The sequence below is a fragment of the Cryptomeria japonica genome, chromosome 3 (genome assembly GCF_030272615.1).
Source record: "Cryptomeria japonica chromosome 3, Sugi_1.0, whole genome shotgun sequence".
Classification (NCBI taxonomy): Eukaryota; Viridiplantae; Streptophyta; class Pinopsida; order Cupressales; family Cupressaceae; genus Cryptomeria; species Cryptomeria japonica.
Window position 1 is genome coordinate 479,480,345 of NC_081407.1, and position 23,996 is coordinate 479,504,340.

General features: G+C 38.9%; 1 protein-coding gene across 2 annotated transcripts in view; it reads left to right on the forward strand.

The window, feature by feature from the left end:
- Window positions 1-401: 401 nt before the first annotated feature.
- The window catches only part of LOC131045348 (elongation factor G, mitochondrial), a 110,899-nt gene continuing 87,304 nt past the window's right edge, over window positions 402-23,996 (forward strand). Inside the window, exons 1-8 of one of the 2 annotated variants that reach the window (XM_057978937.2) lie at window positions 402-1,024; window positions 1,163-1,384; window positions 2,272-2,393; window positions 2,546-2,696; window positions 2,907-2,978; window positions 11,418-11,513; window positions 11,629-11,717; window positions 11,873-11,939. In XM_057978937.2, the coding sequence (XP_057834920.1) occupies window positions 650-1,024; window positions 1,163-1,384; window positions 2,272-2,393; window positions 2,546-2,696; window positions 2,907-2,978; window positions 11,418-11,513; window positions 11,629-11,717; window positions 11,873-11,939 (1,194 nt within the window). In that variant the 5' untranslated portion in view covers window positions 402-649. The remainder of the gene's footprint in view (window positions 1,025-1,162; window positions 1,385-2,271; window positions 2,394-2,545; window positions 2,697-2,906; window positions 2,979-11,417; window positions 11,514-11,628; window positions 11,718-11,872; window positions 11,940-23,996) is intronic. The other variant, XR_009105802.2, reaches the window with a different exon arrangement.

Below are 23,996 nucleotides of genomic sequence, written 5' to 3' on the forward strand. Positions count from 1 at the left end.
TCTATCTCTATCTCTTATTATTTTTTCTTCCATCTCTCACTCCACATCTAACTCATTATCTCTTTATCTCTCTCTAGCACAATACCTATCCCTCTCTCTATCTCTATATATCACTTCCTTTATTGTTACATGTCTATCTCTCCTCTTTATTTATTTATCTCTTCCATCTCCATCCACCCCTTTCCCCCATCTCTCTTCCATCTCTATCCATCCCTCTCTCCCTCCCCCCTCTCTCTATCTCTCCCTATCCTCTCCCTATCCCTCATCATTTCCTTCCTCCTTCTATCCCTTGCTCTTCCCCTGTATCCTTATCTCTTCATCTCTCTCCCTCTCTCCCTCTCCCTTGCTCTTCCCTTTATCCTCTCCCTCTCCCTCTCCCTCTCCCTTGCTCTTCCCATGTATCCTTATCTCTTCATCTCTCTCTCCATCTGCCAAAAAAGACCTAATTTCCCTTTATTGACCTTCCACACCTCTTTTGGCGTACCCATTGCACACCAAGGTGCAATTGCTAGTTAAGCTTGTGTAGGTATAGCCCTAGTTTTAGTACTAGTTATTGGGGTTTAGGGGTTATGGTGAATGTAACCCCCATCACTTACGTATAGTGGTTGTTTACATGCTCTCGGAAGGCTGAGCTTAACGGGCGCAGACCATGGCTCGGGGAAGCGCCGCTCGTCTTCTGGCTCCGGCTCGAGCCCTGTTCTCTAAGCACTACGGTCCAGAGCTTCCTACGCCATTTTTGGGTGGACTAAGGCATTTTGCAGGGCTTGCTCGGCCTAAAGAAGAGAAAGAAGGATGGAGGGACATAATGGAAAAAATCCGCAACATTGGAATTTCGGCTCACATAGATTCCGGGAAAACAACATTGACCGAAAGAATTCTGTTCTATACGGGAAGGATTCACGAGATCCATGAGGTCCGTGGAAAAGATGGCGTGGGCGCTAAGATGGACTCCATGGATTTGGAGCGCGAAAAAGGAATTACCATTCAATCTGCTGCCACTTACTGCACTTGGGACGGACATCAGGTTTTTTTTTGTTCGTTCTTCTATAAGTAAAAGATTAGTTTGCCGCTGGATAATTTGACATTTTCACTGATGAACATGCATCCACAGGAGCACAAAAATTATCCTATTTCTGTATCTGAATTGAATTATTTTTTCCAGGTTAATATTATTGATACACCTGGTCATGTTGATTTCACTATTGAAGTGGAGCGGGCATTACGTGTTTTGGATGGTGCCATTCTAGTCCTTTGCAGTGTTGGTGGGGTGCAAAGCCAGTCTATTACTGTTGATCGTCAGATGCGGAGGTACGAGGTTCCTAGGCTAATATTTATTAACAAGTTGGATCGTATGGGGGCTGACCCGTGGAAGGTTCTTGAACAGGTAAATTTTGTTATAGTGGCTGGCCCCATTTTTTCTTAAGTTAATTTTCCAGTACAGGTTATTTTATTTGGCAATGATGAAGTTGTTAATTATTACCCCAAGGTATGGATATTGGGGGTTGTTGAGAAGATCATTACTGCAAGACAAGAGGATTCTCTTGGAAAATTAGAAAAATGTTAAAGATCAATATAAGATGCGTTTTTTTTGACTATACATATTTTCAAATCCAAAAACATGCAGTGATTGAATTAAGCATGCATTGCAGTGAATGCTTTTTGCTTTCTTGATTAGTTCAATGAGCCTAATGCAATCAAAATAATCAGATTGATTTGCATATATGTTGTGTCAACAGTAAATCTTTCCAATGGAGCATACTGCTCTCTCACATTGTCTAAGACTCTAATGGAAAAGTGCTTCCAGACTTTAAAGCTGCCGTGTGATTTTACTGACTAATGCATTTTGTTGAAAAGCCTGAATATATTCAGTTTGCTTATTATTACATTCTTGTATATTTAAGGGGAAGAACCAAAATAAGGAATTTTCAAATAAAAGTGATTCTCAGAGTCAGACATCAAGAACTTGCCTAGACTGTCTCTCTATGTTGTTTAATTGACAAACAGATACTTGTATATACTGAAAGATGAAATATTTCTAATACTTTTTTGCTAATCAGTCTGTGGAGCCTTCAGATATGAGTTCAATGTTGTAGAAGTAAATTATTTGTAATATATCCTTGTTTGCTAGTCCACGCTACTTGCAGATATTGATTTTGCATGCTGAAGGAGTGAATTACTTTAAAATTTTATTGTTAATTAGTCTATTTCAGGCTGAGAGGATAAATATTCGTGACATGTATTGTATAAATGTAGTTTCTTATCTTTTTGCAGGCAAGACATAAGTTGGGGCATAATTGTGCTGCTGTGCAAATCCCAATTGGATTGGAGGGGGAGCTTCGGGGCCTTGTTGATCTTGTACAATACAAAGCATTTTATTTTGATGGTGTTCATGGGTTTGTGTTATCATTTTAGGAAGCTTTCTCCTCGTCTTATGTTCAAAGCTTGTCAGATTATGTTTTTGTTTGGTTGGCATTGCTGAAAGCTAGTTTGAAATGGAAGCCTTTTCCTATTGCACTTCCTATAGATATTTTATTGTATTTTGCAGGGAGAAAATCATTCCAGATGAAATACCATTGAATCTTGCTAGCTTTGCTACAGAAAAAAGACGAGAGCTTATAGAAGTAGTTTCAGAGGTTGATGACATACTTGCTGAAACATTCCTTAATGATGAACCTATAACTTCCGATGATCTCGAGGTGAAGTTTTAGTTAAATAAACCTAATATGTTCTTTGGCATATGAATGGTGCAGGGACTGATTTAATATTTGAGAGATTATAAGTTATTTTTCTTGGTGGAGGTCCGGAGTTTTGGATTTGCCGCTTATATGCAAAGCTTATGTTATCAATCTTAATTATAGTTATTATTTCTATTGGTTCTGCTTAACAAATTGAAGATATGATTGCAGATGGCTATTAGAAGGGCTACGATATCTCTCAAGTTCATTCCTGTGTTCATGGGAAGTGCATTCAAAAACAAGGTATATTTGTGTTACATGGCTATTAGATGTATATTTGTGTGATAGTCTGTGTTTCTCCCTTTTGTTCCATTTCTAAAAATTAAAAATTAGCTACAGGCAATTTTGATTTCATAGGTTATTTTTTGTTTCATGGATTTATTTTTAAACCTGTGGAATTTTTTTTTTATTAAAACGTAATTATTCTTGTAATCTAATCCCTAACCGAGTTCAAAAGCTTTACATTGATTACTCTACAAGTGGCATTGGCATTGGCATTGGTTGTTTTCCCTATGCCATTGTTAGCTGTTTAGTGGTTTACTGTTTGGCTTAAGATATCGGAATGCTTAGCATTATTGTCAAAAAGAGCAGCAAGTTGGGATGGGAGTCACAATGATCTTTATATCAACAATTTTCTTCTTAAGAATTTGATGGACAAGTCATAATTTTTTGGTTGACTTGTCCTTCTCAATCGGTTGCTGATGATGGAATATTAGTTCACCATAATGCTCAACCTCAATTTCCACTTCATCCTCATTGAGATGATTGACATCTCCAATTGAATGTTCTAACTTGGCTTATAATAGAACTTTTCAAGACTCTCCCTTATATCTATAGGTAAATATAGATGTTGAAGTTAGAGTGCAATTCATCAGAGGCATTTTGAGCTATACATCATCTTGTGATGTCCTTATAATTAAATCTTCTCTTCCCCATGGTTATATCTTCTCTTCTTCCAGCATTCCGTATGCTCCTCCTCATATGTCTAACTGCATTTTGTGCTTCCAAACACTTCAATTTTACCCCTTAAGCATTAGAATGCTTGAGAGGAAAAGTGAATTAACTCCAACTTGCTAAGTGTGTCACTGATATGTAGAGCTTGGAAAGACATTTCTGGTGAGTCAAGTGGTAGAAACTGAACTTATTGCCTCTATAAGGTCAAGTATCCAGTTACTCTTTGTTTTTTTGCTCAAATTTGACACAAAAATATTTTTTTTTTCACAAATCCAGATTAGAGACCACACTTGCTTGTGCCATGGGGAACTACTTGTTCTCTATAATTGACTGGTAGTCATCTTTTTCTTTTGGTAGGTAAATTGTGATGATGGTGGTCACTTCCTTCATATTAAAATAAAAAAAAATTACATTGTAAAAGTACCTCAAAAATCGGGAAGAACAGAACCTCAAAAAATTGGCAGACCAGCAAAAACATATTGTAAAAGTAGAAATGGAATCAGGGCAGAACAACACCCATGCATTAAAATACTGCCTGCTTAGGACTTGGCGAAACTCCAATAGAGCTCCCCTGGTGCAGCAACCCCAGCTACGTTTTTCCTTACCTGCCACCTTTCTTCAAGCAAACTCATTCTGTGGAGGATGAGAAATGATGAAGGGAATCCATGGGCCCATGAATTGAGCATTTCCAACTAGTCAAGGGGTGTTAGCATCTGGAAAGCCGCACTCACTCTCAAGTCTCAACCCTTTCCAGAATAGAGGCCAAACCACCCAGAAACTCTTTTTAACGAGAACCTCAGCCATCTTGCGGATGTCATCTTTTCCACATCTAAATCTAAGGGCACACCAACCACCATTGAGGAAACATCTGTGATGACTTGATACCTGTGATCATCTGAAAGGAATGCATCCCCAAGAATCCATTGGATGGCAAGGATGGCGATGTTGGTAGTAAGTCTGATCATTTTTTGAAGATGCAAGTTTATGTCAGGGCTGTGAAAAGCCATTTGCCTCTTACCAGAAAGGAGACACACGTTTGTATCCATTGCATTAAAGAATGTTGACCAAATGAAGAAATGGGAATATATTTGAAGGAGGATCCAAATGGAATATCTACCAGCCAAATATTCATACAGAACACACTTCATAACCATGAAAGGTTCACCATCGCCACAAGGAGACATTAATGCTCTTGAGCTATTGGACGCCGTGATGTCATTATCATGAGTAAACTCTTGAAACCCATATCAATTAAGATGCAGTGAGGAGAATGAACTGACACCATCCTCTTCAATGATGATTCAAGTTAACTCTTCTAATGGATTTTTCTAGCTGGATTCTTGGTTAGGTGGTCAAAGAGGGCATAATTCTCAAAAAATTGCTTTCATTTGTTTTTGGTCAATCACATGCATTCACATGTTATTAGTATGGTCAAGTTAATTACCAAGTTAGCTACCAACTTGGCCAATCAATCTGCCACTTAACTGCCACTTAGACAAATGTTGGGATTCTTTTCTTGGTGCTCGACATTGGTGTTGCATGTGGTGTGCCCTCTGCCTATGCAAATTGACAGCCACCTGATGGGTGAGACATGCCACGCCGATCGATCACCCCAGCCCAGGACGTACCCAAGAGCTCACTTGAGGAACACCATCTCCGTGGGATCCAAGTGAATTGCTTATTTAGAGACAAAGGTTTGTAATGGTGGCATGTGAAGGGTTGTTTTTGGCACATTGGAATGCATGGTCTGAAAAGATTTCACTATTCTGTTAAGATCTTAATGTTAATTGAAGCATTCAGAATCATCCAAACATTCCCTTTACAATTCATCAGATTGTACTCATAAACAAAAATGACTCAAAGCAACCATTTATTGTATTTGTTATCAAAATATTTTATGCATTTGTTAATCATTGCATGGTTCTGCATAGCGCGCATAGAAGTACACACGTAAACTATTCTATTCTGTTATTTCTAGCTGCCCTGTTTTCATCCTCACTTCTATTTCTTCTGTGTCTTTGCTTCTTTATACAGCCTTTTTGCCTTTGGTTTACTTGGTCAGGATTTGTTCTTCAATCAATGGGTAAGTTTGGTTCTCATATGCTTGGTTGCACTTGATCTTCCTTGTTCTTTGACAATTGACCTGCCACATGACCTGCCAGGTGGGGCATGTGCAGCTTGTTCACCAATCCCTTAAGTAGATATTTTCTCTTTGGTTGGGGCTGTTGTGACACATTCAACATGGACTTCTACCCACAATACCCACTATCGCATGTCCAATATCTCCAGTCAACAATAAACTTACTGTCACCTGGACCAATCATGGTCTTCCCAGTGAGGGTGGAGATACGCAACTTGGCTGCTACACATTGTTGGAGTTAACAACCAAAAGGGAGGCTGACCGGTTTTGATGACTACCATCTGCTCAACCTGCATAATGGTGTGGTTCATTGCTGCTGCTATTGTATCAATGCCACCTTTTCCTTTGCCTGTGTGCTTCATTGCTCTCTGACTAACACTATTTCGACCATCATGTGCCACTTCTTGTGGTCAACAGATTTTTTTTTGAATCTTTATATTTGAAAGTTAACATGTATGGGTGGGAACTTAGATTGCAAATGTTGGGTCAATATCACAATTTTGTAAGTACGATGTGAGGATTTCACATTAGAAATTTCCATAATATGCTTGAGATATGAGGATTTTATGAAAAATCTAACTTCCATTGGTTTTGGCTAATCAAAGAGTTGAAGGTTTGTTCACAGTAGGTCTGCACACTTGCAAGTTGCACCAGCTACTTGTGCCTAGAAATATGGCTTTAATTCGAGTAAGGAGAAGAAAATTTTGCATAGCAAATACTCATACAATATACTTAAACACTAGATCTGAGCTCAAGCAAGAAACTGCCGTCACACACTGTCAACGAAGTGACAAAATGTCACCAACACAATCTTGTGGTGATCACCAAACTCCCTCACACCTTGCAAGAGCTAGGGTCAAAGTTTAGGGAGCTATACCCTAGTAATTGATTGCACATAAGAACTTAGTGACAAACTCTATTATTGAAAAAACAGCCTCATTCAAGCAAAGAAAAACACGAGAGAACCAACATACAAAGGTACTAAAAGCATGAAACTAACCTACCATGTAGAATAATTTGTATTGCAAATTGATTATGAAATGAGGCATATGCCTTAACTGTATATAGTTAATATTTGTTAGTTCCTATTACAAAGACAGCTTCACCCTTGTGTGCACATATTCCAATAATTCTTCACGTGGTCTCATATTGGCTTACATGTGCAAATATTAACATTGACCCAAAAGTTACCACGACTTTGGGTCCTTGTAATACACCATCTGTATCCATAAGGCTCATTATGCATAGAAAATTGCACAAAAACAAAAATGGTGGGAGGAGCGAGTGAAGCAAAATTTTGTCAGGATGCCAGAAGGAGACCAAGAGACTTGGAAGGGAGGGACTCCAATTCAGTTAAATGGGAAGCGCTAAACAGTGGGCCACACTACCTAGATAACACAGGAATGCATCTAATAGATTGGTACCCAGGGTTTGATCCTTGGAAACATGAAATCATGGAAGGGCCAATTTGGATTCGAATGTACAACCTTCTTGCAAAATACTGGGATGAGGCCACAATTGCTGAAATTGGGAAGAGCCTAGGGTCTTACATATCATTGGATGAAAAATTAGAAGATACATGCCTAGGAACATACATCAGAATCTGCTTAGGTCTAACCCCAAAACAAATATTGCTGCAAGAATTTGAAATACACTTAGAAGGGGGACTTTGGATCAAGAAAGTCGAAAGAGAAGATCGATTAAAACTATGCTCTAAGTGTAGATCCAAAGATCATGGGCAAATGGAATGCAACACCATAGCGAAGATCAATAGCTCCAATGAATATGAATAGAGCCCGATTTGGGAAGGAGAAATCAAAGAGAACCATGAGAAAACAGGAGTCAAGGAGAGTCATGAACAAGGGAACGCTAGCGTGGAAAGGGAACGTGAGATACTGGATCCAATAGTAGAGACATGGGCCTTGGACTTCCAAACAAATGGAGAGGAGATTTCAACCAAGAATGAGGTGAACTTGAAGTGCAACCTCACAAAGGTGGAGATGTGTGGTGTGAAGGAGATGGAGGAAATGTTTGAACCAATCTTACCCAACATAGAGGATAAGACGACCACGAAAGATACATAGGAATTGAGGGAAATCCAGGGAGGACCAGGATTGGTAGAGAATGAAAGGGCAGATTATAAAGAAGGAGAGCAGGTGGAGGCTGAAAAGAAAAGCAAGGATCAGGATAAGGGTGAAGCCCAAATAGGGGATGATGAAAGCGAAGTGGAGGTGGAATAGGAGGATGAGGAAACAGGAGAAGAAGAGGAAGGGGAAATTATGGAGGAAAGAATGCTAGTGCAGTCTTAGTCAAAACTAAAGAAACCAAATATCAAGGCAAAGGGAAAGCAAGGACCCAAGACCAACAAGGCAAAATTGCTGCTAGTGTAGTGGGATAGAGGAAGCTAAGATCAGGGAAGGATATTATCCTTCCCTAGGGACAATGAAGGTCATATCGTGGAATGTTAGGGGTGAAAATGCCCCAGACAAATGACGCCTGATCAATCGCTAGATAGATCAAGCAAACATTGATATCCTACTATTGCAAGAAGCAAAGTTAAGCAGGGAGGAAGGGGATAAAAGAATGAAATGTTGGAGGTAGTGGAAGGGGTTTTTTGTAGAAGCAGAGGAAATGTTTGGAGGATTGGGGGTGATATGGAATTCTTTGACAATCGAAGGAATCATTATTGAGGAAAGCAGTGATTGGATTATCATCATATGCGGAATATTACAGAAGAATGAGTCCTTCATACTATTCAATGTATGTGGGCCAATTGACACAGTGAGCAAGAGAGAGACATGGAAACAAATCACTATGAGAATTGAGAATCTTAGGGGGGAGAAGGGGTTTGTTGCAGGAGATTTTAACGCAACACTAAACAATGAGGAAAAATGGGTGGGCTGATTAGAAGCACAAATGTATAGAGGGACTTTCAAGAATTTGTAGATACCAACTAGTTGAAGGATTTGCAAACCAAAAATGGGATATTCACATGGACAAACAAAAGAAAGGGATTCACTAGCATTGCGGAAAGAGTGGAATTAGCATGCAAGATCACACGAGGCGTTAATCCTGCCTTTCACAAGGTCAGATCTCTACCCAGTGCAGCTTTTATTCAAACCTATGGATCCCCCTAGAGGCAGCCCCTTTAAATTTGGGAACATGTGGTTGAGGGATGACAAGATTATGGATCTAATTAGAGAATGGTGGAATGAGGCCAGAATTGGGAATCATTCCAATCTCTTCAAGATAAGTAAAAAACTAAGTTATGTTAAGACTATGCTGAAGGATTGGAATTCAAAGCATTTTAAGAACATATTCACAGAAAAAGGCAGGATAGAATGGGAACTATCTATGCTCAATGAAAAAATTATTATAGATGGGATGAAGAGTTCTTGGCGGAAAAGGCTCTAAAAGAAGAACTATTTGATATTCTAAAGAAAGAAGAATGCTTTTGGAGATAGAAGTCAAGGGAAACATGGCTTAGAGAGAAGGGGATAGGAACACGAAATACTTTCATCAAATGATGGTGGCCAACTAAAGCAGAAATAGGATCACTGAAATCAAGAAGGAAGATGGGGTGACCACACAGTCCATAGAAGAAGTCAATAAGGAAGCTGTTAATTACTTTGAGGCGATACTAAATAAGGAGGCACGGGAACACAAAGCTGACAGGGAAAGGATACTTAATTCCATTATTGTGGTAATCAATGATGAGCACAACAGAAGTACTATACCGACGGGTGGAGAAAGAGGAAGTCAAGAGTGCAATCTTCCAATTAAACCCAAACAAAGCACCTGGCCCAGATGGCTTCCCGGCCAGCTTCTTTCAGAAATTTTGGGACATTGTGGGAGATGATTTGGCAGTGGCAGTAGAAGAATCTAAGAGGAAAATGATCATGCTAGGAGCAATGAATCACACCTTTCTGGCCCTCATCCCAAAGAAGAAGGATCCGTAGACAATGGGTGATTTCAAACCAATCGCCCTTTGCAACACAGTATACAAGGTAGTCACTAAGATCATTGCAAATAGACTCAAAAAGATCCTTAGTGAAGTCATATCAGAGGAGCAAAGTGGGTTTGCACCAATGAGATCAATAGGAGAAGGCATCATTGTGGCGCATGAGACTATTCATTCAGCCAGGAAGACAAGGGAGGCCTGCATGATATTGAAGCTGGACATACTCAAGGCTTATGATCTGGTTGACAAGCAATTCTTGATGGAAATACTTGAGAAATTTGGATTCAGGTATAATTGGATCAGTTGGGTTAAAAGTTGCATCTCTACCCCAAAATTCTCTGTTTTGGTGAATGGTGTGCCCAGGGAATCTTCTCCTCTACCAGAGGCATCAGACAGGGAGACCCATTATCACCCTTCCTTTTCATCATAATGGTGGTGGCAGGAGAAGTAATGAACTAAGAAGGGTAGGAAAATGGCAGGGCATAGTGGTGGTTGATGGATTGAACACTATCACGCATCAACAATTTGTTGACGATACCATCCTTTCCGGTTGGGCATGTAGAAGGGAAGCTAGGACCATCAAAAACTTCCTAGATGAATATTGTAGGGCGTTGGGGCAAAGCATCAATTGGAGAAAATCAGAGGTCTTCTGTCTAAACACACAACCTAGTCTGCAGAGAGAGTTATCAAGGATACTGAATTTGAAGATGGCAACTCCCCAGGGCAGTTTCTGCTTTATTTTGATTACAGCGGACATTTTCAAAGGATATGTTTTGAATCATGTTTGCTAATTCTAAGATGACATTAATATGGTTATTTTCTTTTAAGTTTTTTGAGCTCCCCCATTTTGTAAGTATGACAGGTTATGGTAGTACCTGCCATAAATTTGTTTCTCTTGTGGAGCTCAGAGATGGCCTGAAGGTAAGCTGTTTATTTTGATGACAGCAGACATTTTAAAAGGACATGTTTTGAAACCTCTTTCCTTATTCTTCTTCTTTGTCAAGACAACCTCCTAATCTTCAGTTTTTTTTTGACTTGACGCAGTTTATGATTATTTTGGACTTCCCTTATGCAATCAGATTTATGCTTTCTATTATCAAATTATAGAGCCACTTTCAAATCCTCAACTGAAGTTTTGCTCCTGCATTGTTATTGAACCGATACCCAGATTTATTGTAAAATAAGTCATATTTTGTCATCAGCATCATTAACCATTTCCCCATCTCTGACTAGGGTCTGGATTTTCCCTTTTCATAGGATTTGGATGCAGAGGTTTCTCTTTGCCTTCATCAATTTAAGGATTATATCAATTTATTCTTCTGCCACATGGAAACATTGACTGTGATGTCTGGGTATCTGTAGATTTGTTAGAAGTATGTTGGTACATTAGAGTACATGAAACAGATGCAAAGTTTTAAATTTTATGGAACATTAGAGCACATGAAATAATTGCTTTATTGCTTTAGTTCTAACTTTTACTATGACTTGAGTCCTACCATGAATAAATTGAATTACTGCAGGCTAATTAAATTATAATGATATTGTTGTTTGAATCTATTTTGTTTGGAGCATGGTGTATTATTTGCGATACTATTAAATTATTAATATGAAATATTGGGCTAAACAGGGTGTGCAACTCTTGCTGGATGGTGTTGTTAATTATTTGCCTTGCCCAATAGAGGTTACAAATCATGCATTGGATCAAACAAAGAATGAAGAGAAGGTTTGTTTAAAGCAGTTGTTTATCTTAAGTTTTTATGTGATAACAAATTTCTTATTGAGATTGGCTTATAATGCTTCTAATCCAGCTGAATTGTTGTTGCTTTACTGTTTTATAGGTTTCGTTGTCTGGATCTCCAGAGGGACCTCTGGTTGCCCTGGCATTTAAACTAGAAGAGGGAAGATTCGGACAGTTGACTTACTTACGGTACACCTGTATATTCATCTTTGGATTCTATTAGAGAGCCTTTGGCAAGATACTTTTTAAATATGATCAAATGCTAGTCTGTTGTGGGAGAAAATTTATACTTCAGTTAGCAATTATTATATAAGTATCCAAAACTTATAAAAACTGTGCTGCAGTATTTATGAAGGTACAATACGAAGAGGAGATTTCATGATTAACATTCAGAGTGGCAAGAGGATTAAAGTACGTGGTTGTTTAGTTGTATAATTTGTCATCATTGGAATATTCTTCATTTCATCCTCTATTTTTATTTTGTTGCTATTATGGATGCTGCAGTCAAAGCTTTTAATGCTTCTTGTGAAAATGTGAATTCTAGTGTTTATTTTGACCTTTGTTGAGAGTTTTGACTGGAAATATTTTCAAACTATCCACAATATACTGAATTTCATAAATTTGAGACAGTGCTTGCAGTGACTTCTATTCACGATTCTTCATTATCATCTGACACATTCATAAGCTTTTCTTCCTTTTGTTGAAGTTATATGCAGTATGATGCTTCTCTATTGCAGTTAAATTGTTGCTTCTGAATCCCAAAGTAAAAATGAAGAAATTATAGAAGTGTCCACAATTGACGATTTAGGTTGATTGGATTCAGAATTGATTGAAAACCATTAGGGTAAATAGAACCCTTGGATTTGAAAGTTAACTAAATACCAGTGTACTAAAACATTGCAAAAGTAACTAAAGAGGGGAAAATGAAACTTGTGATTGTATTACAACTACAAAAGATTGTGTGATGAGGAAAGATGAAGATTGAGGTTGGAATCAACATTGCTGCATATTTGTAGCAGTGCTTGGAAAAAAAGAACCAATATGACATTGCAACCATCACCACAAAAAGAACCAATGCAAGATGTCATAATGTTGATATGGGTCTCCAAGATTGAGGACTAGTTTGTATGAGCATTACACTCAAAAAAATCAAGATTACCCAAGTACACGACTTATCGCAGTTGCTGTGTTTCCTGAGTGTAAGAAAAAGATGTTTTGATTTCTTTTTGGCTCATTTTTCTATTCAAAGATAAAAACATAGAGCAAAGGTAGACTAAACATTCTTTTTATATGGTTAGGGTTAGGGATTTTACAACTTTCTTAAAGTTTTTTTTGAATAGATTTCTTTGGAAAGTTAAATTTTAAACAGGAATGAGTGTTTTTCTTTCAGATTTATACCCTAATGAGGGTCTAGGTTAAAAAAACACAGAACTACCCCTAAAATAGTAGGCCTTTCTGTCATGCCCCCGCCTAAACAATAAAAACCCTAATAAAGAAAATTGTCTTTTAAAAAATACTTCACAATTTTCTAAATTGATCTCAGGTAAACAATACTGTAGACAAACAAGGAGGATGCACCAATTGGCTTTACAAATGATTCTCCAAGGAAAAGCGACTATTCTCATTAGACTAGAGACAACGATATAATGATCATAAGATTTCTGATCGGAATTTAAAGATAACCAATTCTAGAAATTAAGAAATGTGCAGCGTTTCAAGAGACAGAATATTATTGTTTGCTAAGGGCAGAAAAGCAGCGATCCATTAGTAAGGAGCAGTGACCAACAATAAATATTAACACATTCATTAATAATAAGAGTCATAAGGCCAACTATGATCAGAACAGCGACTTAATATGAACAAATATAGAAGGTCGCAGACAAGTTAATATTATGATCGATTGATGAAAGAAATATAAAATATACAGCAGTGTGTTAGAAGTAGTTATTTGTTGAGAACACTAATTAAAAGAAACATTGAATTAGTAAGTGAAAGGATGTGGTCTTGTTGATGGTGTTTTTACTCACTATGCAACGCAGAATAAAATACTAAGTATTCTATCCTCTCTTGAATAAAGACTCCCAAATGCTAAGCTGTGTGATCATGTGGGACGACTCCAAGGTTCTCGAATGTCAGGTCTTGACATGCTCTTGGATAGATTCAGTTGTATATGATGTGATATTGCTGGAATCACAAGGTGGCCTTACGTTGAATACTTGAATACTTGAATGATGTTGGAATGTGAGATTTCACTTGATGAAAAAAAGGGGAAAAGGATAGGGTTTAGGAAGCTAAGATAACTCTAGGAATGTAAGAGCAATGGATAATCTTTGATGAAATTCAAACATGCAGTGAACATCTCCACAAGGCTAGTGCAATCTCCTAAGGATAGCTTTATGATTTTCAAATCACCGCTACAAGCATAGACACCATCAAGTTGATGCATATCAATGAGGAAGCGATAATTGAAGTTAAGCTTTGGCTAAGACGGGTTGGTGCAGGGCACCTATCACTCCATGCTAATTTTGGTTTGTTCTTTAGTCTTCTATGTTGTCTTGCATGTTTTAATAAGTGGACCAACCATTTGGGACTAATTGAAGTCATGGTTGAGTTGTCCAAGCTTTTGTTGTGTTCAGGATGTGGTCATTCTAGAAAGATGTAATGTTGATGTTGTTCACAGGTGCACTACTCTAAGAACAGAGTCATCATGTAATAAGGGTGCAAGGTATTGTTTTAGGTCTCCTAGAATGCATAGAGGGCCTTTGGGGCCTTGGAGTACACTTGAGTGCAAGTTTGCATCCTAAGAACCAAAAGATGTAAAAAGTGCTAAGCAACATTTGCAATATTGCAAAAGTTGCACTTTTTGTTCTTGGCGGTGAAGAAGTTGGTTCTAACCAACTGAATCATAATGATATAAGCCAAAGACAATGTCATTGCACAGTTGGGAGGAATTGGAATGCAAAGCAAGTTTTGGTTGCAAGGAAAAAACCTTGTTTTACACCGTTTTCATTGTTTTACTTTGTTTTTTGTTGTGTTGTACGGTCCAGTACGGACTTGTCAGAGGATTCTACTTGCAGGGGCATGAGGGATTGGTGAATCTACTTTCCAACAAGGTAGATTTCAAGGTCTGATTGTCTCTGGTTGGAGAGATTCAAACCATTCTCTGTGACTAGGTGCAAAACCCTTGTAAGCTAGGGTTTAAGCAAGAAATGACTCTAACCTGAGCATCCACTGATGGCACTGGTTGAAATCCTGTGGAATGCTAGGTTAGGGTCTATAAATATGTTTAGTGTAGGTATTTTGGTTTTGCAGACCTTTGTATTGATTTTACAATGATACCCTAGGCTCACAGTTAGGAGTTGGTGAGACTAGGACAACAGAAGATGTGCGTTTTCAGAGCACACATGAATTGGTAGAATAGAAGTGGATACATGTTTGAAGACCTCATTGAATGCCCTTTGAGAATCCATGATTGGTTTTTGCAGAGGTTTTGACTGGTGAAGCCTTCTAAGGCCAAGTTTGCAAGTCACCCGGGTAGGCCTAACACCCTTGAAAATAGGACAGTTTTAGAAACCCCATGTGTATGGAGAACCCAGATGCCATTTTGCAATATTGTATGTAACTAAGAAAAGGGTACTCATAAATGTAATTTATTTGGGGCCTTGTGTGGGTAGATGTGAAACTAAGCCCTGAAAACCGTAATAGGCGGGCTAATTGAATTAGGCCTGTTTGGAGCCCGGTATAGTCAAGGTGACCTTGGGAAGGCTTGACAATGGGTTTAAAGGTGACCAAACCCTTAGTAGACACCATAGACACTGAGTAACTTCATTTTACTCTCATGGAACAAGTTTGTGAAGAAAGATCCTTTGTAGAGGTTGTTGGAGCATTGGGAAGGTGTGATAGGGATTGAGGTGGAACCCTCAATAGGAAGCATTGTTGTAAAACATTTGTGGCTATACCTTGGAGGCAAGCCAAAGTGGATTAGGCCTTGGAGGTCTAACTAATAGAACCCTTACCAAGTACCATTGGATGGGCTTGAGGAGTTAGAGGGTTGGAGAGAACAACAAAGACAACTAGGTGATTGAGAGCAACTCCAAGAATCTCTGCATCAAAGTGGTATCAGAGCCACCCTTTTGAAACATTGGTGTATGTCAGACGTTGAGGAATCAGAAGCAAGTTCAATGCCTCCAAAGGCAATGACTCAAGAAGCCATCCGACAGATGGTGACAGAGATGCTAGAAGAATTGAAGGATGAGGAAGGAACTAAAGGGACCCAAGATGCTAAGAAGGAGAAGGGGAAGGTTAAGACAGAATGGGGAGATGAGACAGATGAAGAATTGGAAGATGAGGAGGACCAAACAACAGTAGCAATGCCTGAAGACCAAAAACTATTCGTGGATGCAGTCAAATCTATCTCCAAGGATAATTTGGATGGATTACCCACCTATGGAGGAAATCTCAATGGAGAGGAGTTATTAGATTGGATAGAAGCATTGAATAATCATTTTGATTATAAGGAGGTAGCAGAGGAGAAAAGAGTAAATGTAGCCAAGTCAAGATTGAGGGGATCAACCCTGGTTTGGTGGAACATGATGCAAGAAGAAAGGGTACAAGTAGGTAAGAAAAAGATAACTTCATGGGAGCGTATGAAGATAAGGATGAAAGGTCAATTCCTACTAGGAGATTATGAAGTTCAAATCCACAAAAGATTGCAAAATTTGAAACAAAGGGAACTAGATGTCAATGCATACACTGAGGAATTCCACAAACTAAGTTTGAGGGCTAGGAAACATGAGAATGAAGTGGAGAAATTGGCCAAATACATGAATGGCCTTAGGCAAAACATACAAGATGAAATAAGCATCCTCACACCAGACACTGTTCACAAGTGTTTTCAGTTGGCATTAAGGGCAGAGGAAAAGATCAAAAGGAGAAGTGAGAAAAATCAGAAGCATAAAGGTGGTAAGAACTTTAGGGGTAGACGAACCTTTGGCAGAGGGCAGAGTGCTTCAAGAAATGAAGAGCATCAAAACCAAGAAGGAAGTGGGGATTCACAAAGAGGGACATATAGAGGATCCTTTAGAGGGAGAAGCAATTTAAGAGGCAGGTTTGGAAGCTCAGGGAGAGGAAATACAGTCTTCACCGGTAGGTGTTACCACTGCAACCAAGTTGGACATACCATGAGCAGGTGCCCGAGAAAAGCCTCAAGTTCATCAAGTTCATACATGGGTGAGAGAAGGACTCAGTTAGTGCAAGAGGAGGATACTCAAAGTGAGACCTCTCCAATCAGCAATGCAGGGCCAGTGACAGATGGAGAAAATTTGATGATGAGAAGAACAATGTTAAAGATACCCCAAGCTCAAGAGCCACCGCAGAGGAAAAGTCTATTTAGGACCACTTGTAAGTCACATGGCAAAATTTGTAAGGTGATTGTGGATTCAGGTTCCACAGAAAATATTGTCTCAGTTGAAATGGTGGATAAGCTCAAACTAAAAAGATTGCCTCATCTCACTCCTTATAAGGTTTCATGGCTCAACTGGGGTCAACATGTCTTAGTTGATGAACAAGCATGGGTGGACTTTGAAATTGGTGAATACAAAGACAAACTTCTATGTGACATATTGCCTATGGATGCTTGTCATTTGCTTTTGGGCCGTCCATGGTAATATGATGTGAAAGCCTGTCATGATGGAGAAAAGAATAGTTACCTCATCACCAAGAATGGTAAGAAGTATCAAATGGATCCATTACCTGATCCAAAGGAGGAAAAACAAGTAGGGTCAAGTGTTATGTTGTTGAGTGGCAAAGAGTTCCTTAAAGTGTTAAAACAAGAAGGTAATCAGGGCTCTGCTATAGTGCTAAAGCCTAAAGATGAAGCTAAGGCAGATCCAATGAGTGAAGTGCCTCAAGAAGTGCAAGGTTTGTTAAAGCAACATGAAGAGGTTATAGGAGATGATATGCCTAATTCTTTGCCTCCAATGAGGGATGTAAATCATCAAATAGACTTGATACCAGCGGCAAATCTGCCTAACAAAGCTGCTTATAAAATGACACCTAGCCAAAATGAGGAGATTGCCAAACAAGAGCAGGAACTCTTAGACAAAGGGTTTATTAAAAAGAGTTTGAGTCCTTGTGCTGTACCCACTATTCTAGTGCCTAAAAAAGGAGGAAAATGGAGGATTTGCACTGACTCAAGAGCAATTAATAAGATCACCATAAGATACTGGTTTCCCATGCCAAGGATAGAGGACCTATTGGACAATCTAGGTGGAGCATGCTACTTCACAAAGGTGGATTTGAAGTCTGGTTATCATTAGATAAGAATCATACCCGGTGATGAATGGAAGACAACATTTAGAACCAATGCAGGCCTATATGAGTAGTTGGTGATGCCTTTTGGCCTCACCAATGCACCTAGTACCTTTTTAAAGGCTCATGAATGAAGTCTTAGTTGAGTTTATTAGCAAATTTGTTATTGTGTATCTTGATGACATTTTGGCCTTCAACAGGTCCAAGGAGGAACACCTTAAGCATGTGGAGATGGTCTTGAAGAAGTTGAAGGAGGCTCAACTCAAAATCAACCTGGAAAAATGTGAGTTCTTGAAAACAGAGTTAGTTTACCTTGGTTTTGTCATTTCACAAGGTTGTTTAAAGATGGATCCAAGTAAAGTAGAGGCAATACTAAATTGGCCTACACCTAGGAGCATGAGTGATGTTAGAAGTTTTCATGGAATGGCATCTTTTTATAGGAAGTTTGTGAGAAACTTTAGCCATGTTTGTGCTCCTATCCTTAACAACATTAAAGGAGGGATTAAATGTCAATTTAAGTGGATAGAGGAAGGCAATAAGGGGTTTGAATTGTTGAAAGCTAAGATAGCAGAGTTGCCAACCCTTAGATTTGTTAATTTTAAGCAATCAGATGTTAATCTTAAATAATCAGGTTATAACAAAACAGTAACAACAATAAAAACACAAAACAAGACACACCAATACCCTGGGAAAACCTCCCTCTTGGAGGTGAAAAACCCAGCCACAAAGTACAATATGTACTATCTTAAATGTAGGCAATTACAAGGCAAGTGTGCTTATCTCAGATTGATGTTCAACCATCAAGATAGCAGATCTGAATTCCTCTTTATATGATAATGGAGATTGTAGCCCTTATCATCAGCATCAAATTCGCTCAAGGCAAATCTTCATCAGCTTCGCAAGATCTTGATAGCATCACCTAACAGCCAACCTTCACACAATGGATGAGGAGCAAGTTCGCACAAGAGAGAGAGAGAGATCGCCAAATGTTGGAGAGCAAATTACATGTGTTGACAGCCTTAAGAATAATTCGCCTTGTATGTTATTGATTCATTATGCCATGCAAATGATTTGCTTATATACTTGACTTGTGGTGTCAAGTCTCAAGTTGGCCTGCCTTGTTAATTTAATAATAATATTATGTATATCGTCCAAATAGGTCTTGACCTATTAAGACGTTATTGCTTGATTGCCTTTATCACACGCTACATGAGTTTGGGCCCAGCCCAATTACATAATTGCTCAAAATACATATTGGACCTACCCTATGTACAAGTTACATTCAATATAGGACCACAAGTTACATCACCCAATTAGGGTCAGACCAAATTACAAGTTACATTTATAGGGCCTGTCCTATCCACAAGTTACATTATATATAGGTCTTGCCCAAGCAAGACATAATTACAAGTTACATGTATTTGGGCCCAGCCCTAAGTTCGATTTACATAATAGATAATACATGTGTATTTTAATTGTCATTGACAACATTAAAATACAATAGATAGGTATCCGAGCTAGCTACTATTTCAACAAGATTGCTTGATTTCAGTCAGTTCTTTAAAGTAGAGTGTGATGCTAGCCAAAGGGCAATAGGGGCCGTTGTGAGTCAAGAAAATCATCCTATAGCATTCTTTTCAGAGAAATTGAATGAAGCCAAGCAAAGATACTCCACATATGATTTGGAGTTGTATGCCATGGTGCAAGCATTGAAGAAGTGGCGTCATTACTTGCTACCCAAAGAGTTTGTAGTTTATACTGACAACCATGCCCTTAGTTTCCTTAATGGGCAAGAGAAATTGAATCAAAGACACCTATAAAGTGGGTTGAATACTTACAATCCTACACGTTCACTATCAAGTACAAAAAGGGCACTGCAAACAAGGTAGCTGATGCATTAAGTAGGAGAGTCATGACTATGTAGGAGATACAATTGCAAAGTGTGGGGTTGAATGAGTTAAAAGACCTCTACAAGGATGATAAAGACTTTGCAGAGATATATGCTGTTTGTTTTGATTTTTCTGACACCTCACATGTTTCTTATTCAGAGTATATGATACAAGAGGGTTTGCTGTTCAAAGGACACCTTCTTTGCATTCCCCAAAGTTCTATGAGACAAAACATTATTCAAGAAAAGCATCAAGGAGGTCTAGGAGGTCATTTTGGCATAGATAAAACTATGGAGCAGGTTAGTAGGTTTTACCATTGGCCCAAGTTGCAATCAGAAGTGAGAAGGTTTGTAGAACAATGTGCAATTTGCCAAAGAGCAAAAGGTTCATCAAGTAATGCAGGTCTGTACCAACCTTTGGTCATACCTCAGAGGCCTTGGGAATGTTTAAGCTTGGATTTTGTGTTAGGCTTACCAAGAACTCCAAGGGGATTTGACAGTGTGTATGTAGTGGTTAATAGGTTCAGCAAAATGACACATTTTATACCTTGCAAAAGCACCAATGATGCCACCTATATTGCAGGACTCTTCTTCAAAGAGATAGTTAGAATTCATGGCCTTCCAATCAACATAGTTAGTGATAGAGATTTAAAGTTCTTAAGCCACTTCTGGAGAAAGTTGGGCACAAAATTATCTTTTTCATCTGCCTACCATTCTTAATCAGATGGTCAGATAGAGGTAGTAAACAGTTGCTTGGATAATCTACTAAGATGCCTCACCAAACAACATGGGCAGACTTGGGATTTGGTAATCGGCCAGGCAGAATATGCATACAATGACTCAGTTAACCGAAGTACAGGTAAAAGTCCCTTTGAAATAGTGTATGGTTTTCATCCTAGGGGTATACTAGAACTCAGGGATCTCAGTTCTATGACACCCAAGAGTGCACAAGGTGAGAATTTTGCAGAAGGAATCAAAGAAGTGCATGATAAGGTAAGACAAACCTTACAACAAAAGTCCGAGCAATATAAGATGAATGCTGATAAAACAAGAAGGAATGTGCAATTTAAGATTGGAGATTTGGTCCTGGCCTACTTAAGGAATGAGAGACTTCTAAAAGGGCAGCCTACTAAGCCACTGATGAAGAAGATTGGGCCTCACAAGGTGGTGCATAAATATGGTCATAATGCATATGAAGTTGAACTCCCTCCCACCTTGGGTATTTCTCCTATCTTTAATATATGTGATATCTATCCATACAAAGGAGAATCACAAACACATCAGTTGGACACTTCATCATAGGGTACTGAAGATTGGGTGAGAGATTTGCCACCAAGCCAACCAGTCAAGTCGGAAAGTATCTTGGGCACCAAGGTAATAAAGAAGGCAAGGAAAGGTGTATACAAGCATTATCTTGTAAAGTGGGCAAGGTTACCTGAATCAAATGCTATGTGGATGTCAGAATCAGATATAAATCAGCATGGGGTGGAAATTGCTGACCTCTTAACTCAAGGGACTTGAGTTCTTTGTCCCAGGGGAGTATGGTGCAGGGCACCTATCACTCCATGCTAATTTTGGTTTGTTCTTCAGTCTTTTATGTCTTTTATGTTGCAATAAGTGGACCAACCATTTGGGACTTAATGAAGTCATGGTTGAGTTGTCCAAGCTTTTGTTGTGTTCAGGATGTGGTCATCCTAGAAAGATGTAATGTTGATGTTGTTCACAGGTGCACAACTCTAAGAACAGAGTCATCATGTAATAAGGGTGCAAGGTATTGTTTTAGGTCTCCTAGAATGCATAGAGGGCCTTTGGGGCCTTGGAGTACACTTGAGTGCAAGTTTGCATCCTAAGAACCAAAATATGTAAAAAGTGCTAAGCAACATTTGCAATATTGCAAAAGTTGCACTTTTTGTTCTTGGCAGTGAAGAAGTTGGTTCTAAGCCAAAGACAACGTCATTGTACAGTTGGGAGGAATTGGAATGCAAAGCAAGTTTTGGTTGTAAGGAAAAAACCTTGTTTTACACTGTTTTCATTATTTTACTTTGTTTTTTGTTGTGTGGTAAGGTCCAGTACGGACTTGTCAGAGGATTCTACTTGCAGGGCATGAGGGATTGGTGAATCTACTTTCCAGCAAGGTAGATTTCAAGGTCTAATTGTCTCTGGTTGTAGAGATTCAAACCATTCTCTGTGACTAGGTGCAAAACCCTTGTAAGCTAGGGTTTAAGCAAGAAATGACTCTAACCTGAGCATCCACCGATGGCACTGGTTGAAATCCTGTGGAATGCTAGGTTAGGGTTTGTAAATATGTTTAGTGTAGGTATTTTGGTTTTGCAGACCTTTGTACTGATTTTACAATGATACCCTAGGCTCACAGCTAGGAGTTGGTGAGACTAGGACAGCAAAAGATGTGTGTTTTCAGAGCACACATGGATTGGTAGAATAGAAGTGGATACATGTTTGAAGACCTCATTGAATGCCCTTTGAGAATCCATGATTGGTTTTTGCAGAGGTTTTGACTGGTGAAGCCTTCTAAGGCCAAGTTTGCAAGTCACCCGGGTAGGCCTAAAACCTTTGAAAATAGGACAGTTTTAGAAACCCCATGTGTACGAAGAACCCAGATGCCATTTTGCAATATTGTATGTAACTAGGAAAAGGGTACTCGTAAATGTAATTTATTTGGGGCCTTGTGTGGGTAGATGTGAAACTAAGCCTTGAAAACCGTAATAGGAGGGCTAATTGAATTCGGCCTGTTTGGAGCCTGATATAGTCAAGGTGACCTTGGGAAGGCTTGACAATGGGGTTAAAGGTGACCAAACCCTTAGTAGACACCATAGACACTGAGTAACTTCATTTTACTCTCATGGAACAAGTTTGTGAAGAAAGATCTTTTGTAGAGGTTGTTGGAGCGTTGGGAAGGTGTGATAGGGATTGAGGTGGAACCCTCAATAGGAAGCATTGTTGTAAAACATTTGTGGCTATACCTTGGAGGCAAGCCAAAGTGGATTAGGCCTTGGAGGTCTAACTAATAGAACCCTTACCAAGTACCATTGGATGGGCTTGAGGAGTTAGAGCGCTGGAGAGAACAACAAAGACAACTAGGTGATTGAGAGCAACTCCAAGAATCTCTGCATCACGGGTCCAGTTGATTACACAAGGCACTTTACCATCGCCAAGGTGTTAGTAGCATGGATATACGAATTTCACCGTTGATCATACATATAGTTCTTTCATTCATCTAAACAACATGAAAATAAAATGAGAAGTAGAGATCATGCAAATTGTTGAATCAACATATGTATTTCACCATATCTTCAATGAAGTTTACATGCCTTTTGCAACAATGTCTTGGCAACAATCTTTGCCTTCCTACTCTACTCTAATTGATTTCTACTCACTATGTATTCGCTATTCTTGAACTATTGCTATTAACTTTTACAAATGAAGAAGTGAGGCCTTTTATAGTGCTCTCATTACAATTCAGTGGCTCAGATCAATTCATAATCAATGGCCAAGATCGAAAGATAGAAACCCTGATTAGGGTTTGTTGAACCCATTACAAAACATTTAATGCTTGACCAATGATACAATTATATTTGACAGGACACATGTCCTGTGAAAATTCAACCAATGGAAGATGATGGTAAGTACTTTGAACTTCGTGCCCATGTGGTAGTTATCTCTTTGTTGGATGAGTCAGGTACATTGAATTCGGACGCCTTAGCTTGAAAATGATATGATTGGATAAATGATGATTGGGCACCACCTCAACTTGATTGATCTTTGTAACTCATCACAAGTTGTAATTGTAAATGAGGCATATCTCTTGATACTCAACATTATCAAGCTCTTGATGTGATGATGACTTTGCTCATGTCGATCTTCTAACTTTGATTAACTCTTCTGAAACTATCTCTTGTCTTGATCACTTGCATTCTCAAGCTTTTATTTGGCTATATTGACAATGATTCTTGGATTTGCGAAGGAAATTCAAGATTGCGAAAATTCCATCCTCAAGTGCTTGATGTTGATTGCTATCCTTTGCCTTGTTGTTGCATTTGGTGTAGACCTTGTCTTGCCTATACTTGATCCTCATCGTGCCTTGAAATGCATTGATCCTACTTCTCCTTGTGTGAGCTTGCAACTTGAAGATGCCAACAGCTGCCTTATAGAGACTTGAAGTGCACTATCCTCCTCGAATTTGTCGTGTTGTAGCCATCTTGCACTTGTGAAAGTTGTTCAAGTTAGTGTTATGATATGAGATTTGCTTGCAA